We start from the raw sequence: 20,158 nt of genomic DNA, 5'->3' as shown, positions 1-20,158 counted from the left end.
AAGCAAAGCTATTCTATATTTAGGGTAGGTCCGTAACGGTTAGATCTCTTTGTTGATTTAGGCATATTAGAATTGTCCATCGATTTCAAACTTTGTATGATGATTCTTATAACAGTAAGGTACGAATTAGAAAGCGTAGTAACTCTATAATAGTTATCAGAAAGTCCATACGTCCATTTAAAGCATGCTGATATTTAAAAACATTTTGACAACATTTTTTTGTATGATATGATTATCCTTTTAATCTGATTTGTGTAATAATGATTCTTAGAACATCAAGTTTAATTATTATAAGTGAGGCAACTCTAAATGCCTCTAGGGGCGTAGCCGTTAATGTATAAACGTAGCAGACAATGCCATTTTCATAAAATACTATACCTTAGACACATAGGCCAGTAGATAAGGTTGAATACTAAGAACATGATAGGAAACACAACTAGAAACACATCATCAACCTGAGAAAAATACTTCACTGATTTATAAAGAAGTAACAGGCACCGCCGTTAGAAAATAGCCTAAAACCACCCTATGATTATAAGAGGTTTTCCTGAAAAATTTAACTCAATCGGATCGGTAATTTTCGAGATCTTTAGCTTCAAACAATATATAATTTATACTAATTTATAATGTAGATCATTATAATTATAGTATCACTTTTAGGTTTAGGTTCTAGGGGCGAAGCCGCTCGTACTGTTTTTTTTTATTCTTTGAAGCTATAGATCTCGGAAAATAAATTTCCGAATAGGTAGTAATTTTAAGGGCAGCTATATAAATGTCTTGGGATCGTTTTATGCTATTTTACAGCCTTACCCTAGGGGCGAAACAATATATATATACCTATTTTCATGAGTCTTAGGGAAAAGACAATGGCCGATAAATTGATGTACTTCTCAAATGATTATACAAAAAAATACCCCTTGTGTGGATTACAATTAGTGGCTAAAACGTTTGGACACTCAACTGAACACAGTAATAGTGTTTGACTGATTATGACGTAACAAAAAAATTAGCCAATGAGAGGCCACTATAAATTTTACCATTGGTCAATAACGGCCTCTCATTGGCTAATTTATTTTGTTACGTCATAATCAGTCAGACACTATTACTGTGTTCCACTCAACTTTATGAACTAACAAATCAAAATTCAAGAAAAAGTCCCCAAGGTTGTTCGGCCACCGAATAAGAAAACAGCATTGCAATACTTTAAGGACTAGTGTAATAAACAGCTCAATGTCCCCTTCCTCCCTGAGCTGCTCCTCTACTAATAAAATGTGTACCTTAGATCTGTAATCTTCCTTTCTAAGTTGTCTGAGTTTACCCTCCTCTTCAGTTTGTTTTCGGGTTCTCTTTCTCTTCAAACAACTTTTCTTTTTCTTCCAGAGCAAATAAGCGTATCCACCTGATAAAGAAATATAAGGTGTTACAAAACTTTTTTAAACAGAAAATAAATATCTTTTGAAAAATGAGGTTTTTTTTACATTTAGAATACTGTCGCCCAACCGTGATAGATTGATCTAATTGGAGAGGCAAGTAAGAATAATCCTATGAAATTAAAACCTTGTATGTGGATTCCTGTAACTATAGAAAGGGCAGAATCTATTTAATCAATTCCATAAGGACTAATCATCCCTTGAAAATGATTGAATTTAATTGATATGTCAATGAAAGGTGCGACTTGGTAAGCGTAGCATCTCTGTTATTAAATCTAAAATCTAAGTACGTCCATGTAATGCATTCTATGACATTTGACTAAAACATCTATTAAAAACGCACATATGATTTTCATACTAGATTGGTCGATTTGATCAGCTTTACTTTTTTGATATTTTTATTTTTGATATATTTTGTTCAGTAATATACATACTTAGTTTTATATTTTTATATAAATATATAATAGCATGATAATAATAAAAAAAAATAGCTGACCTCGATAATTACTTTGTTTTGTTCAGGTCCTACTGTATACAGGATAATTGTCAAAATCAAATAATTATCTATTCAATATAGCACAAGTCAAAAACAAATAATAAACATTTCCTAACTTTTTTCTTATGTTTCAAAATCCATTCAAAATCATTTCAAAATCCAAACTTTTAAAAAAAGGAATAAGCTCTCACTAGGTATGCATATATAAACTTATGAATATTTTTTATTTTGTAAAATCATATATATTCGCATAGGCTAGCCTTAGGGTTTCATAAGTATTAAATATAGCTCTATATGTAAGGCTACGGAAATCCTTAACTACTAAGCTAGCTTATGAAATTTAATAGGACTAGGCTTTCACAATTTGAAAAAAAACATACCTGATAGATAGATCTACCTAACTTTAAATAATTTAACTATATCTTTGTTTGATCGAAGCTTATGTAGGTAGTTCTTTTTTAAAGGTTTCTACCCAGTAGCTATTTGGTTTTTCGACTCTGGCTTATGATAATAACAACAAAACTTTTTATAATAAATTGTTTCGTGACCTTAGCTGGTGGAAAAAAAACTTTACACTTTGGCAAACAAGATATAGACAATAACCCTGTGGAAGAAAATAAGTGGGAGACAATGAAAAGCTACCTTAAAACTACTTGCAATTTTTTCCTATTTTACTTAACCTTAATTAGGGGGTGGAGAGTAGGGGTCTCCTGAAAATATCCATTTTTTGAAGGGGGAGGGGGTTTTAGTGTGTCGATATAAACCTGAAATTTACCAAATTTTTTTGGTATATTTCAGGTTTATATCGACACACTAGAAGTGAAATTTTGTAAAAATCTTCAAAATTGAGATGGTACAAGAGCTTTAAAAACAGGTCTTTTTGCAAATTTTAAAAACTTTGCAGTGCTTGTACCATCGCATTTTTTGCATTACAGAAAAAATATTTTGCAAGGGTCATTATTTTGCATAAATCAACCATATCATGGATAGGGGCAAATACTTTAACAGAATATTTCTAAAACGGGACGGGGTAATGTATACTTTTCAGTTGCAATTTAAAAAATCTACAGTTTATCGACGAATATAGTGCGAAATCTGAGTGACAAAAATCACCGTTTTATCTTTTTCAACAGCAAACTATTTTTGGAGAATGACATATGTATAAGAATGCTTTTAACAGCAGAAATAGAAATCTTTCAGCGATCAATGAACACAATCTTATAGATAAATTTTTCAGTAAACTTCTAACAGTTATTTAAGGTTGTCTTGAATAAGAATATAAATAGTGCTTTGTCAGGGAATATCTATATATTGAGGGAAATATTATTGATATTTGGTAATATTACTTTTATATTATCTTTATCATTAAAAATCTTGCTAATATAAATTTGGGTCCGTCCGTCCATACAATATGTGTATTACCAATTTCAAACTTAACCAATTAATTCTTTAACAATTTGGTTGAAGTGTAACTACTCTATAATCATTACCAAAAGTCAACGTCCATTTTAACATTCTAGTTTTATCCTTTTTTACTTAATTTTAGAAACTACATAATAGTAACCAGAGAAGCTTCTCTGTAACCAAATCTTAAAATGTAAGCACTGCCAAATCAAGGACAATTTACTTAAACATTTTTGCATCATAATTGTTCTTCAGACTTTTAATATTTCATTTCTATATTACAATATATAACTGTCATTATGTATTTGCTAATGTTCGTTTGTTCAACTGTTTTAATTATTAAGCTTTTGATATGGATGTTGGTATCCTTGTTATCATATAATTGAGATAAAATTAATATAAATGAACCAGGATATATTAAAAATAAGGAAGTAGTTTCTATCTATCAATCAATAAGTTAGGAATATATTTTGCTAAGTTATCAATAAAAATATCTTTACTAGCGAAGCTAATATATAATTCACTTTGTCTGTCTGTCCGTTCGTCTGTTAGTTGGTCCATAACGCTTTGGGGTAAATGTGAATTTCTTGGCTGCTAATTAAGGTAGACAGCTAAAATTTTCAGTGAAGATTCCCATGATCTGTGCACATCTAGTCTAAATATTGTTCTGTCCGTCTCTCTGTCATTCACGCTTCAAACGATAGAAATACTTTTTAATTCAAGGTTTCGTGATAATCTTTTTTTTTGTATAATCTCATATCTTTTATGGATATTGTTATCCTTGTTTATGCATTTTCAATTTTTTTACACCAAAATTCATATTTGAATTAAAATTCGAAAGAAAAATGTATTACTTCTTAAACAGTCAATGTACTTTTATTTAACAATAAAGTTACATTCTTTAAAAATGTAGAGAAATTCTTATTATTATAATAAAACTTTATTTCTAAGTTGTGCTTTTACAAAGAATTTAGCCTCAAAGAAATCTGGGAAAGGAAAAGTCGGGAAAGTTATTTGAACTATTATTAAACACAAAATATTTTATTTATATTCGTTGAAAGGTAGAATAATGTAAAATGATAATATATTATTAAAAGCGAAGCTTTTCTATAATTATCAAAAGCGAAGCTTTTATATAATTAGGGTCGGTCCGTCCGTCCGCCAGTACGTCTGAGACATTTAGGCATGTTAGAATTGTCCTATCGATTTCAAACTCTGCATGGTAATTCCTGTAGTATTTAGGTACGATTTAGAAAGCGTAGCAACTCTATAATCATTACCAGAATGTCCATACGTCCATTTTAAACGTATTGATTTTTCTACTCTTTTAACAACAAATTTTTCAGTGATCTAATTGTCCGATTGATCTGATTTTTGGTATATGGATTTCTGGGACAAAAAAGTACAATATTATAAGCGAAGCAACTCTATAATCAAGTCCTAAAAATGTAAGTATGTCCATAAACATTATCCTGTATCGAGAGTTTTTCAACAAATTTACTTACAATTTTACTTCGACTCTTATACATTTATATTCTAATTATTCAGTTCTGACACTATACAAGTGATAATGTCCGTTTGTCCTACCGTTTCAGTGCTTCGCTTTTATGGATGTTGTTATCCTTGTTTTAGTTTAAATCGTAAGGATTTATTTGACAGTTGCTACACATTGTGCCTTATCCTCTTAAGAATCTAAATCAACATACTGATTTTCTAATTATGATAAAAAATTGTACCCTGTTGTTCAGAATCAACATGCAAGGTTTGCAATCGATTAGACGATTCTAACTTATCTAAATTTACAATAGGAAAGGTGTAAAAAAAAGAGGGACAAGGGGTTGAATAACTGTTATCCCCACCACGTGGACCCCGTGACGACTTTCAATTAGGTCTTTGCAGATCCACCAATAGCATTGCAAATATTAACACAGCCAAAAGAGGAGTAAGTAATTTGCTAGCAGAAAAAATAGGTCCCCAGCAATGGTTCTAGATAGTTATCTCAATTATAATTACATTTGTTAATAGAACGTACAGAAAATCACTAACTGTTGAAAATCTTTTGCCTTTTCACTGAAATGATTGTATTAGGTCAGGAAATACTAATTTATTATTTCTTGAAATTGTTACAACATTTTTCAAAGAAATAATATTCCAATATTGATAGTTTAATGACGCTTAGAATGCAATTTGTGTATACAATAGCACGTGAATATCAATAATTTTGTTCAGATAGATAAACATTTAATAAAAATAGACATATCTATGAGATAAATACATTATTTTAAATGATTAGGTATATATTATTAAAAACAAGGACGACAAGCTTTTTTAAATTGGGGGGGGGGGGGGGAGGGAGAAAAATGTGTGAAATGTCCTAATTTACCTGACTAATAAAAAAAAATTAGGGCTCGAAGGGGGGTAAAGTCTCCAAAAGTTTTAGGGGTGCGGTAGGCAAAAGTTGTTTGTTTGGGGCAAACACTCCTTTACCCCCACAACCTCCTAATTTTAAGTTTATTGAAAATAGTTTTTTGTTTATTTTCAAAAATAAGGGGTTCCGTGCTCGATATGCGCTTTGAGGAAAAGTCACTTATTATTTAAACAGAGAATATTGTTAAAACGTCTTTGCCTTTCACAAACAAACAATTGTTTGATGCAATTACCTAAGGCGCCGAACACGAAGAAGATGCAGACCAGCATCCACGCGGCTATGGCCGTCATCCCTTCCACGTTCGGGGAGTTAGTGGTGACAATGTTGAAAATATTGATGAGCACAAGGAATAGGGTAATCAACATTGCCATGCGTCCAGGAACAACCTATATGCACAAATAAAACCCTTACTTAATATTTTAACTATATTACCTAAGGCACCAAAGACAAAGAAGATGCAGACTAGCATCCAGGCAGCTATAGCGGTCATGCCCTCCACGTTGGGAGAGTTGCTCGTGACAATATTGAAAATATTGATTAGCACAAGGAATAGAGTGATGAGCATAGCCATTCTGCCAGGTACAACCTAGGTAGACAGTATACAACTAACACACAATTACATGCACTGTACATAGAGAAAACTAATGTGTCCTCTACAAATATATTATCATCAAATTCATCATTGAGGTTGGGTGAATTTAATAAATTCAACATGTTTCACCAAAAGCACAACATGTTTTATGTTGAAAGGCACTGGAAATGAATAAAAAGCAAAGCAACCCTACAACCTAGGTAAACAAATAGAAAATTTTTATTAAATAACATGGATCTTAAGGGATGAGACAATGGACAATAAATTGATATACATCCTCAATGATGATAAACAAAATTACCAATTGTGTATTTGATAATAATTAACAATATGAACACTATAAGTTATACCTGAACAATTAAAATTTAATTAAGAACCAAAAGTTATTAAGTAAACGCATTAGATAAAATAATTATATAATTTTAGGTGCCAGTGTAATTTACAGTCCAATGTATCCTCCCTCCCTGTAAAATACATAATAGCATGCACTATTCCTCTATTGCAAAAATACAATCGGTCGAAAACAGTAAAAGTGTCTGACTATGACGTCAGAAAAAATTAACAATTAACCAATAAGAAGCCAGTATTCACTGTGGTAAAATATATAGCGGCCTCTCATTGGTTAATTGTTAATTTTTTCTGACGTCATAGTCAGACATTTTTACTGTTTTCCAATCGGTCCCTGAAATAAATGTTGTTGTTTTTTTTCACAGCAATAGATATTAATAAAATAAATATTTTACCCCCAACTTGTCTGTTGCTAGATAAGAAAAGTGATTTTTTATGGAAGTTCATCTTAAAGTACTATGCCATAATTTGGACGCAAGTGTGTAGCTTGTAGAAAAAGTTGGAGGCAAAATAACTTTCTGTATAAACAATATCACTAACATCTAACTATAATGATTTTCATAGTCTTACTACATAAATTTTTGACACCAAGGGTGGGTGGGTAGTCACACCCTCTCCTAGGGCCTATGTTACTACATCTCCATCTAAAAGTAAATTTATATGGTTGGAGGGGGGGGGGGGGGAGATTCCAGTAGCAAAAATTGCTTGAAAAAAGTGCAAATTTTAGTCCCTAAGCTAAATTAGTGTGTATGCCCTTGCAATCGATTTATCGTTACTTGGATGTTGCACCAGATTTTTATGTTCTCTGATAAAGTAATGCTCATAGCTGGCTAAAATATTTATACCCCCCATCCCCTCACCTCTTACTGCAAGCAAAATATTAAATTGACCACCAAGGGTCCACTGTCAATATATATCCCCGTATATCCTATACCCATTGGTCTTGCCTAAATCTAGTGCATTCTATTTATCTGTCATCATGCAAAAATTACCAAATTTTCTACACCATTGGACAAACAAATTTACTTTCAAAATTATAAAATGCATACACACAAATATCCAAGGATCTGTAGGGATAGGACAATGAACAATAAACTTTTACTATGCAGATTGAAATTATTAATGGAAATGTTTGGACACTTTTATTTTGCACAACCCAAATATGATTTAATATTACCCTCCGTAGCAGTAATCAAGCTAAGATTTATAGTTCATTGCCATATCCCTCTGACTGCACGTTAATGTGAATTAAAAATTTGATATCCTTTATCCCTGAAAAAAATATCTAACATAATATACAAGGTCAGGTTTCACTTTCTACAAACAAAATATATTTTGTTACCATATATAAATTTATAATTCAATGAAGTATGTGTAATATTTAAAAAAAGATTGTATATATATGTTTATTATAAAAGTAATATGATCTGTCTGTCTGTCTGCTGTCTGTACTGAAGGATCTCACTAACCGCTGAATCGATATAATTCTCGTTTATAGTTTACCTTTATGTGCCCTGGAAAAACGCTCATAGAAAAAAAATCCAACCAATTTTTTTTAAAACTTCTCTTTTTTTAAATTTAAATTTAAAGTGTGTTTGTGGAGGGAGTCGAATAGTAATATTAAAACCATTTTAGTCAGCCCCTAGAGGCCGAAAGTCCGTTCTAACACCACTGGTAATAATTTAATGATTCTTATTTTAATTATCGTAGAAATTAGCAGTTTTCAGCATGGATGAATACAGGTTCTAATCCAACGGATGATATTAATCATACTACCAGAAATGTTTACCTCAGGTGGAATGAGGAATCCTACCCATGATACGACAACAAAGAGACCGGATGGAAGATAGTAGATGTACAGGTATTTCAACACGTGCCGAGATAGCCGCATCTCAAAACCTTAAAATAAATCACATATGAATTGTAGTTGGTATTAGGGTTGGACCGGATATCCAGTTTGGCCAGATAACCGGCCGGATATCAGATATTGAAACTATCCGGATACCGACTATCCAGTTTATCTATAATGTCGGATATCCAGCATTAGAAATAAGCCAGATATCCAGTATCCGGCCAAAAAAGTATCCGGCCCAACCCTAGCTGGTATATATTCATGCAATGCAAAGATTGTTCTAAAAATGCATTAACATACATTTTACATTTAATTACTGGTTGTACTTAAAGTAAATTTGGAGATTATATACATATTCAAGAAATGATAAAATTATGAAGTTTGATAAATTTAAAGAAATAAAAGCTTGTTTTGTTTTGTATTATTTTTTATAGCCATTTCTCTTTAAAGAGCTTTGGTTAATAAATTTGAAAACCAATCAATAAAAATCCATATAAGAACCCGCAGTTTATGGATTTAACGATGATTTAACGATGCAATATCCAGTCCAATGTCCTCTCCCTCCCTGATCAAACCAAAATAAATGTTGACAAGGATGACAACATCCATAAAAGCTCTGAAACGGTAGGACAAGCGGACATGAACACTTGTATAGTGTCAGAACTGAAAAATCAGAATATAAATGAATAAGAGTCATAGCACCATACAAAGTTTGAAATCGATAGAACAATTCTAAGATGCCTAAATTAACGGAAAAAGCTATCCGTTAGGACGGACGTACGGACAGACCGACTCTAATTATATAGAAAATCTTCGCTTTTATAAATGTTGAAAGCAATAACTGGTGAATTATTATGTTGAAATATGAATACCAAATGTCTCAGGTTCAGGTTAATGGTTGTTTCCTAACAAGCTTTACAACTTTTAAATCTTGAAATATTTCATGGCACACATTTCAAGTTGTAAGTTGCTACTGTTTAAACAAGGTATGTCCGCCCGTCTGTTACGATAGCTACATCCATTTTAGTTATTAATAGAAACTTTCTATAGATTGGGGTTAATTTATCGTGGAAGGGTTAATGTACCTTCCCAAAAATAGTTGGCAACCTTCCCTAGACAAAAAAAAGAAGCATCACTGTAAAAGGGAACCATTAAGCTACATACATATTACATACAGACAGACTAACGGATATCCCATTACTTTTTTTATAAAGATGCTTGGGAATCTTATACATTCCTATAGCATTAAGCCATAATCTGACAATTGAAAATTATCTGCTCACCACTTTTATGGACGTTGACATCCTAGTTTGGAGTTTAACAACTAAAAGTTTTGGCAAAATACTTGACATGGCACATGGGTAAGTCCAAGGTGAAAATATATTGGTTAAGAACAAACTCAAAAACAATAAGAAAGTAAAAATGAACTAAAACCTGAGAAGTAAAATAAATAATCTATTTCAAATTTCTTTATATAATTACTTTTATGCTGAAGTTAATTACACCATCGAAAGAAATATAAATAGAACGGAAAATAAATAGATATGTGTAAAATCTACAATACAAAGTAGATTGATAACTGTCTGTCAGTCCGTCTGAATGACAAAATTTCGCTAACTTCTTTCCAGGAAATATCCCCACTGGTTGTACAATGGTTTTAGGCTCTTTTTCTTGGAGGGGGGGACATTTGACTGTATATAGAATGGCACCCAAAAATGCATGATAAATTTATCTTATTCAGTGACTCAAAACTTTGAGTTCTTTTCTTGAATTTGATTGGTTGGTTTTCAAACTAGTAGTTTCCAATCTTGTAAACCGATAACTTTAAGCGGCGACAAAATAGGTTATTTGTTTAACAAAATTGGGGATGTACATCATTTTATCGTCCATTGTCTTATACCCTAAGTGTCATTACCTGTTATGCTAAAGTTCATGCCACCATAGTTGAGAATCCTATCCTTTTGGTCCAGTGGTACCACGTCTATTAGATAATCAAGGATGGTGTTTCTCTTGTTAGCGTCGTATAATATTTCTGCCTCCTAAAATCAAGTAATTTTGTGGATTAGTTTAGATCTTTGTCAAATAAACACAAAAAAAACAGGGCTCGGCAGCCGCGCGTTAGCTGCTACTAAGCCTCAAATTTAAGCCCATTTCAACGCTTTTAAATCTTTTTGAAATGTGAAATTGGCACATTTGGATCAGGTTTAGACTTTCATCTTTTTTAAATCTAAAAAAAGTTATTTTCCCAAAGGCCTACATGCGGCTGCCGAGCCCTGACAAAAAATTTTATATTTTACTCCAAATAAAGAAGTTGCTATGTAGACATAAACAAAGCTAACCGTCTAGTGTTTCTATAAAAAGTTTCAGTCCGTGCGTACGTTCGTCCGTATGTAACGAATAGTATTTTAAGTGAATCATCCTCTATAATAATGTAAGTATGTCCTTTTACATTATTCTGTATTAAAATAATTTTGCAACTTTTTATACAATTATGTTAAGAGCCATACTTTACATGTGTTAATGTCCGTTTGTTCTACGGTCTGATTTTAACGCTTAGCTTGTATGGATGTTATTATCTTGATTTTCGATTTGAAAGTTCAGTTTAGGTAAAAAAAATATTGTCATAGTATTAAAAGAGAATATAATTGTGCTATTTTTAAGTACTTTTAGTCTTGAACAGTATTTTAATCCTTCATAATTTAAGTAAAAGTATATAATTAAAACTTACTGAGAACTTCATGAAATTGATATCTAAATTTGTTGAGCCTACTCGAAATTTGCAGATATGTTCGTCTAGGGGATATCTTTCAAACCTAAAATAAATAATTATTAAACAAATATAATGATTTTTCGATGTAGCGAAGCACGTACAAAAGACTAATTAAGTTTAAAGGTAAAGTTCATATAGAAAATTTAGAATCTTATTTCACGTGGCAAATGAGTAAATCACAGTTCCCTTAATAGAAGAAAATCTTGTAAACAACCTTCTAAAATAATTCAACTTAGAATCTCTAAAAGCATCCTAATAAATAACTATTTCTCAATGTCTATAAAGCATAACCAACACACTAACATTCTATGTAAGTTTCTGGTCAATAATAGTTATTTCTTTCATCGTATTATAAACCGCTTTACGCGGATATAGAATTTTTTTTAGCCAGTGCCTTCGGCACCTCGGGGCTAAAAAACTGGTTTTAATCTTATAATTGTACATTTTTATATTCGTAGAAAGCTGGATATAATACGATGCTAGACATAGTTTTTTTCGTATGGATGAGAACCGGTTCCTATCCACCGGATTCGAATGAATACGAGAAAATCTTTACACTAATTTTCAGCTTCCTATCTCTAATAGCATACGAATAAATAATAATTTCTCCTTTTAAATAAAATTATAGGAAATAAATAACTTTCATTTCAATTCAAATTCAAATTTTAAAAATATTTTTTCCTATTCGAAACAATTTATCTATTTAACAACTATTTTTGTACCAAAGCTTTAAAATATTTAATTGTATTATATTATTACATTTCAAAAGGAATAAGTTTCTTTGACATTCAGGTTTTCCTCAAACACAAATCAATTGTTTGCATCATTAAATTATATTTCCAAAAATCTCAAATGAGTCAACTTTTTTCACCATGTAGCTTTCATTTCATGTTTCATCACATTTTTTAACTTTTTTGGTTATTTCAAGAGAACATCAGATCTTCCTCTATCCTTAAACCCAACCAAAGCAGGAAATCATAAAGGTTAACATTTTTCCATTCCAGGAAGAACTCAACAGATTTAAAAATCTAAATCTCCACTCATGCACAACCAAGGACAAACATAAATCCACAACCCTGTTTCTCCCCCCCACCCCACTCCTCCCACTTTTTTGTCTCCGCCTTCAACTAAAAACTCCGCCTATTTCCTAACCGTCCAAAAAATTCCTTTGACAAAAACTTTGCCCCGCCCCTTGACTAACTTAAACAAGGCCAAAAACCATTCCCTACTCCTCCTTTTTAAAAAATTAATGTTTTAATCTTTATTTTCAAACTTTTCCAGTTGTCATTTGTATATTCTGGTGATACCTAAGATTCAAAATAATTTGTGACATTGTTCTATATAAATGTATGATCATATTTGCTGTTATCTAATGTCTCATACCTATATTTTTTTAGACAAAATGAATTGAAAATGATTGCTAAAATCGAAATATATCTTCATGTCTGAGAATAGTGTATTTTTTTAAATAGGTTGAAAAACATACTAACTTTAGAATATTATATTATGGCAATGTAATATAACAACTATTTATATATTAATATATAAACAAGGATGATTACATCCATAAGTAGCGAAGCTCAAAATTTATTGATAGAAAAAAATTTCTTTTGGGCATGTTAAAAAGACATAAATGGAATAAATCACGAAACTTTTAAAAAAATGTCTTTTGAAGCATTAAGATAAAAAGAAAAACGTAAAATATAGGAATCGATCTAACAACGCAAACAATAGCAAGTCCTTAATAAACTTGGTGAAAATATATAATATATTAAACTTGGTGAAAATAAGTAGAATGTTGACTTACTTAATCCATAAAAATTCCAGCTGCTTATCTTAAACAGGAGTCGAAAAAATCATGTAAACTTGAAAAACTAGGAATCGATCTAGCACTAAAACCAATTATCATATCTTTAAAAAAAACTTTATAGATAAGTGTAGAATGTTGACTTAATTAATCCCTAAAATATCCATTTATCTTGAACAGAAGTTGAGATAATAATGAAAACTTGAAAAACTAGGAATAGATCTAGCATCCCAATCAATATAAAAATCTTAATAAAACTTGATAAAAATATGTAGGATGAAAATTTACTTAATCCCTAAAAATTTCAGTCGTCTGTTTTGAAAAGAAGTCGAGAAAATTACAAAAACAAAAAAAGTAGGACTCGATCTAGCACCCCAATTAACAAACAGATGGACAAAACAATGTATAGATTAGATGCGCATATGTCATAGGAATCTTTACTAAAAATTCCAGCTGTCTATCTTTAATATCTGTCCGTCTGTCTCTAACAGACGGACGGGCGGACATTTCGAATTATAGAGTAGCTTCGCTACTAATAACACCTCTGTTTATACTCCCCACAGCTTATGTGAGACTTTAGTAAGATTAATTATCATTTACAAATAATACCTAACATAATTCAACTTACGTAAGTAAGGGATAGATAGATAGCTACATAAAATAATAGGTGTACAATAGGATATATAAGTTGGAAGGCATTTTAATGTTAGAGGGAGATTTCAAATCTGCATCAAATTTTAAGGATTTTTTTTATAAAATTCGTTTTTTGTATAATTATTTATCTAAAAGCAGAAATACAATTTAAGTTCATAAATTTTGACCAATAGGATAGGTGGATTGGAAACTACCTGCGCTTTAATTGTTTAAATGATGTGCGACACTTAAGCTTCTCCTATCAGAGCGAAGATAATTTTCAATCCACCAATCACAGATGTCAAAATTAATTAACTTAAATTGTATTTCTGCTTTTAGATAAAGAATTATACAAAAAAAACGAATTTTTAAAAAAAATCCTTAATATTTGATCCAGATTTCAAATCTCCATCTAACATCAAAATTCTTTCCAACTTATATATCTTAGTGTAAAAACAAAATAAAAGCTATTTAATATACTACCAGTTACGCCCCTAGCATCTAGGCTCTGTAATGAAAGGAACAGAGGACTAAAAATTATCCAAAGACTTTTACAAAATACAAATTAGCCTAAAACTATAAGAGAACCCAATCCGTTCAGTAGTTATTAAGATCTTAAGCTTCAGATAAAAAAAACCTATTTTATATATACATATAATCTATAATAAAAAGTAGAACGATGTCTGTTTGTCTGTGTGTCTGTTTGTTTGTTTGTAGCGAAGGATCTCGCTAACCGCTGAACCGATCGGGTTCTCCTTTACAGGGTAGATTATCATAGGTCCCGGGAAGGTTTATACTATTTTCTTGGGGGTGGGACACCCCCAACCTCCCCAAAAAAATTAAAAATACCCCCTCCAATTTTTTTTTTCTTTTAAAAACTAAAATTAAAATAGTGGAATCGACTACCAACCCCCCAAAAAAAAATTTCCCCCCCCAAAAGAAAATTAACAAAAAAAAATTCTTTTAAATCTAAAATACGAAAAATTGGTTTTATCAAACCTATTGGGGCTAAGCTCCTAGAGGTTAGGGGCGAAGCCGCTAGTATTTTATAAAGCATGTATTGGCAGAGAGGGATATACAACCAAAGAAACTTTTTAGCTCGGAAATTTTGTAATTTAATCGGTAACTTTTTTTTCTCGTATTCATTCGAATCCGGTGGATAGGAACCGGTTCTCATCCATACGAAAAAACTATGTCTAGCATCGTATTATATCCAGCTTTCTACGAATATAAAAATGTACAATCAAAAGATTAAAACCAGTTTTTTTAGCCCGTGCCTTCGGCCCCTTGGGGGCTAAAAAACTGGTTTTAATCTTATAATTGTACATTCTATGTCCGCGGAAATCCGTTTATAATACGATGGAAGAAATAACTATTCCATTTTAGTGTTTATTATGTTTATTATTGCTATGAAATCAATAATATAAACTCTTATTATAAAGAAGTTGAAAAGTTAGAGGCCAAATAAATTTTCTTTTGATAAAGTATCCTTAGTTGTAATGTAATGTTATGCAAATCTGTAATGGTAAAGTTTAATTACAAACATTCTTTGGATCATGGCTAACGTGATACAAACTTCCTCCCCCCCCCCCTCCCAAAATTTATCCTGTTATGTACTTTGTCAGGAAGGGATATTCAGCTGTTTAATACACTTGTCCCCAAAGTTTTATGATAATTTCTTATTAGTTGGCTTAAAATTTTGGGACTTTCAATGAATTTTGATAGGTTTGTTCATTTAGTTAAGTGTCCAAACATTTCAAACACTAATTGTAATCTTAAGAAAGGGTAAATTTGTGTATCATCATTAGGGATGTATATCAATTTATCAGCCTTACCCCTTAGATCCCTGGTACTTTTTAATTAGTTGCAAAGCTACTCTATAATTCATCTTTTCCGTCCGTCCGTCCAACTGTCTATACGGCTTTTATTATTGATACAAAAAAAAATTCCAATAACAAAAGCGCATCAAGTCTTTGCCTTGTTTTGTCCGTCGATCTGTTAGAAATGTTATGAGACGAAGACCAAAATACATAACTTTTGTGTCACTTTTGATTCCTGTGACGTTATATAATAAGGAAGATGAGAGGAGAAGTGGGAAAGAAAACCCCTAAAAAGAGATGAAGAATATGACGTCAAAAGTGGTGCAAAAGTTATGTATTATGGTCTTCGTCATGTTATGAGAGTCATTTATTTACGCGAATATTGCTATTGATAGAAAGCTCAATTTTTTGTAAAGACTATATGACCCTTGGGCATCTATTTTATAATTTACTTTGCCCGTCTGTCGATAATATATATTTGCTCAATGTTTTATTATTTTTTTTACTTATTAGTTTGATATTTCTCTGCTTCGCTTCTAAAGTATGTTATCATTCTTGTTTAATGAAGGTTTAATAGTTTTATAACTTAAGATTACTTAAGTGTAGATATTTGGTAAACTAATTTTACATAATCAAATCTATTGTTGGAAGGTATAATGTTATTTATTTACAAAATTGATAAATTAATGATCATGTATATGGTGTTAAATTTGTTTTAGAGCCTTAATAAAAATTAATAAATGAGTTAATTATAAGAAAAGCTTCGCCTTTTTGTCAATATTTTAAACAACAAATAAATCATGTAATTTTACCAAAATACGGTATACAATACAAATGACCAATGATTTTCCAATGCACGACTAAATTACCAATGGCAGACCAGTATACATTTTATTTGGGCGATAGTAGACCAGTATGTCGTCATTTTTATAGGCACTATCAAGAGCTGTAAATATTACCGACTAGCATAGAAAAAATGTTTTTAAAAAATGTTACCTCATTGGACATAGGAAAGTAATGGAGCAAAACTGGTTATAGTTCACATCTTTCCCGTTAATGATCCACACACCTAAAAAAAATTAATTATCAGGGATCTTAAGGGATAAGACAATTGCAATGGAAGATAAATTAGTGTACATATCCAATATTCAATGATGATAAAAAAATTAGATCAGAACTTTTGGTTGAAAAGTTCAAACACTTTAAGTTTAATAAAACTAATTATAACATTTGGTTAAATTCATGTACATCCTCAATGATGATACACCAAATTACCCCATTGGTAAATTACAATCATTGGCTGAAACGTTTGGACACAAAGCTTTATAAACCAACCAATCAAAATTTAATAAAGGTTCCCAAGGTTGTTAAGCCAATGAATAAGGGGACTAGTGTAATAAACAGCTAATGACACCTCCCTTCCTGGTAATTACTAAGCTTGTTTAGTTATCAAACATAATGTTTAAGTCAAACAATCACAAATTATGATAAAATGTTAAATTAAAAAAGTATCGGATACAAATTATCAAATAAGCACATATTAGAAAGTTAGATTTAAAGAAAAATGCCTTTAAATTTTTTTTGAAAATACTTTAACCCTTAAATAATGTTGATTTTTAACTTTTTTACAACAATTTTTTGTATTATATAATTATCCTAATCTTTAATTTTAGAAATTATGATTCCTAAGACAAGAAAGGTCAATATTAGCTATCAATATCTCTATGATTAAATCCTAAAATAAAGGTGTGTCCACATACAGTATCATGGTCTTACGCAATTTTGCAAAAAAATGTGCAATTTTTTTAGACTTACAAATTGTGTCCTAATTATTAAGAGCTTACACTCTACAAGAGTTATGGTCGTTTGTCCTTCCTTCTTATTTTAGAACTTCACTTTTATGGAACTTGTCATTCTTCTTTTGTTTGTTCTGTTTTGATATTTTAATCTGATAAAATACTATTCCTTACTATGTGAACTTAAAAATATTGCTCTCTATAAAGTTATGTGTCAATCTTTGACCAAAATATGATATTGTAAAGAATTTATGTATATTCTGGGAGCGGTGTGCTATCAACACCGCGCACCAACACATCCGATTCTGCATATTGATTTATGTTTGAAAAAAAAATCACCAAGAAGGGTTAGGTATTGATAACAAAACAGAAGAGAAGGTCATCTCAAACTGTCCCACCCCCCAAGAAAATAGTTATAAACCTTCCCGGGACCTATGAGAAGCTACCCTGTTAAGGAGAACCCGATCGGTTCAGCGGTTAGCGAGATCCTTCGGTACAAACAAACACAAAACACACAGACACACATCCTGTTACTTTAGTATAAAGATATAATGTTCCGAATAATTGCTAATGTGAAAATTGTGCGGAATTTGTGCGTGTCCGCAAACCTGGAGAAAATATTTATTTATTATTATAGTTGCACCAGGTTGGCAGGGATAAGTAACTCATGTGAAAAGAAAAAACAATGATTTTTTCTCTTAATCAGTGTTATAGAGTAATTAAGGTGTAAATAAAAGAATAAACTTTTACAATAAAAAGATCACCCTTGTCTGTGAATAGTGAAGGATCTCGCAACTGATCTCGCTTACTGATGAACATATATAGTACTTTACAGTGAAGCTTCTCATAGGTCCAATATAAGTTTATAAATAATAAATATATAGGTAGAGAGTTCTCTACTCTCCCAAGAAAATTCGCATTTAAAAGAAATAACCCCCCCCCCCCATCGCAAAAAAAATATTTTTTACTTTTTCTTTTGAAAACAAAGATTGAAAGTAGAGGGCCCTTCCCCTCCTACCCATTCATTAAAGATGAAGACTAAATATATTTTCTTTGAAATCTATATCTTCAATTGTGTGAATTTTACTTTTAAAAAGTTTCAATAAAGAAAATAAAAACAATAAAGCAGGATTCAAATATATGAATCATTATATTCACACCAAAAAATGGTCAATAAAGTTAAATAAATGACATATTTATTACTAAATCCGTGAATTACTATGAAAGGGGGGGTAAAGGGTGATATTTGTAAATCCCTAGTTTACAAGGATAATCCCCCTCCTACCATATATTGGATCAAAAATCAATTCTACACGTGGAGGGAGTTGTGAGGGAGAAAAATTTCACATCTAATACCTGGTGTGAAGAAAGGGGTAATTGGCTTTATATTGTTAAAAGGCTGGGGGGAATCTTAATCTTTGACTGCTAATAATTTACTTCAAATATTTTTCTATGGCTTAATATATTTTTAAAAGCAAAGCTTTTCTATAATTAGAGTCGGTCCGTCCGTCCGTCCGTAACGGATAGCTTTTTCCGTTAATTTAGGCATGTTAGAATTGTACTATCGATTTCAAATTTTGCATGGTGATTCCTTTAGTAGTTAGGTACGATTTAGAAAGCGTAGCAACTCTATATTCATTACCAAAATGTCCGTACGTCCATTTTAAACACGTTGATTTTTTACTTTTTTAACAACAAATTTTTATGTGATCTAATCATCGGATTGATCTGATTTTTGGTATATTAATTCCTGGGACAACAAAGTATAATGTAATAAGCGAAGCAACTTTATAATCAAGTCCTAAAAATGTAAGTATGTCCATAAAAAGTATCCTGTATCAAGCAGTTTTTTAACAAATTTACTTACAATTTTGCTTTGACTCTTATAAATTTATATTATGATAATTAAGTTCTAACACTATACAAGTGTTAATGTCCGTTTGTCCTACTGTTTCAGTGCTTCGCTTTTATGGATGTTGTCATCCTTGTTCATAAATATTCATTATAAATAATGATGAAAACAAATGACTGGATAACAAGTACGATAAAATGATTGAGGTAGTGCAGCTATAGCAATCAATAACAAAGAATTATTCTGTTTTGATTTCTTTAAAATCTTAGTTTGCTGAATAGATTTATAGTATAGATGTATAAAGAGCGTAATACATCATTCCCAATTGCAAAGACCTAAAGCTCTGCAGACAAGAAAAAATTACTTTAATGTTTGCTTAATCGTTGGCATAACAACTTTGGGGACATTTTATTGAATTTTGATTGGTTGGTCCGTAAAGTTGAGTGTCCAATATTCCAATTACTAATAGTAATCTATAGAAGAGTAATTTTGAGCATTCGGGATGTACCATGTACATTAATTTATCGGGTATTGTCTTATCCCTTCAGATTCCTTTCTGTAAACTTATGGACAATCAAGGATTATTACAGAGTAGGTGCGCTGCAACCAAAAACTATTCTACTTGCCTGCCAATCTTTTCAGTACATTTAGCGTGGTGAAACTTTTTAGATCATAAACAAATATGTTTGGCACCCACAAATCCTAAAAACAGAATATTATTAACACAATTGCCTAACCAAAGTTTTTTTTACATTAAGGGTTGCTTCGAACGTCCGTCTGATACCTTTTATCATTGATTATGGCATTTTAGAATCATTACCATAAAATCCGAGTTCCCATTTACATGATGCTTTTAGCTTTCAAAATTACTTTGGTGCAGATTTTAACGGAATTTTTGTTCAGACTTTGAAACGATGTATAATATTTAGG

The 20,158-nt window shown here is 31.1% G+C and overlaps 1 protein-coding gene across 1 annotated transcript in view; it reads right to left on the bottom strand.

The window, feature by feature from the left end:
* Nucleotides 1-20,158, bottom strand: part of LOC145324759 (glutamate-gated chloride channel subunit beta-like) — a 47,303-nt gene that overhangs the window by 2,539 nt on the left and 24,606 nt on the right. Inside the window, exons 7-14 of the mRNA XM_080167369.1 lie at nt 19,855-19,930; nt 16,577-16,649; nt 11,279-11,363; nt 10,466-10,589; nt 8,488-8,597; nt 5,991-6,144; nt 1,278-1,399; nt 379-455 (exon numbers count right to left, since the gene is read on the bottom strand). Coding sequence (XP_080023495.1) covers nt 379-455; nt 1,278-1,399; nt 5,991-6,144; nt 8,488-8,597; nt 10,466-10,589; nt 11,279-11,363; nt 16,577-16,649; nt 19,855-19,930 — 821 coding nt within the window. The remainder of the gene's footprint in view (nt 1-378; nt 456-1,277; nt 1,400-5,990; nt 6,145-8,487; nt 8,598-10,465; nt 10,590-11,278; nt 11,364-16,576; nt 16,650-19,854; nt 19,931-20,158) is intronic.

The sequence above is a fragment of the Acartia tonsa genome, chromosome 7 (assembly GCF_053477335.1).
Source record: "Acartia tonsa isolate MP-2025a chromosome 7, ASM5347733v1, whole genome shotgun sequence".
Classification (NCBI taxonomy): domain Eukaryota; kingdom Metazoa; phylum Arthropoda; class Copepoda; order Calanoida; family Acartiidae; genus Acartia; species Acartia tonsa.
The sequence above is the reverse complement of the archived record's forward strand: the minus strand, read 5'-3'. Positions and strand labels throughout refer to the sequence as shown.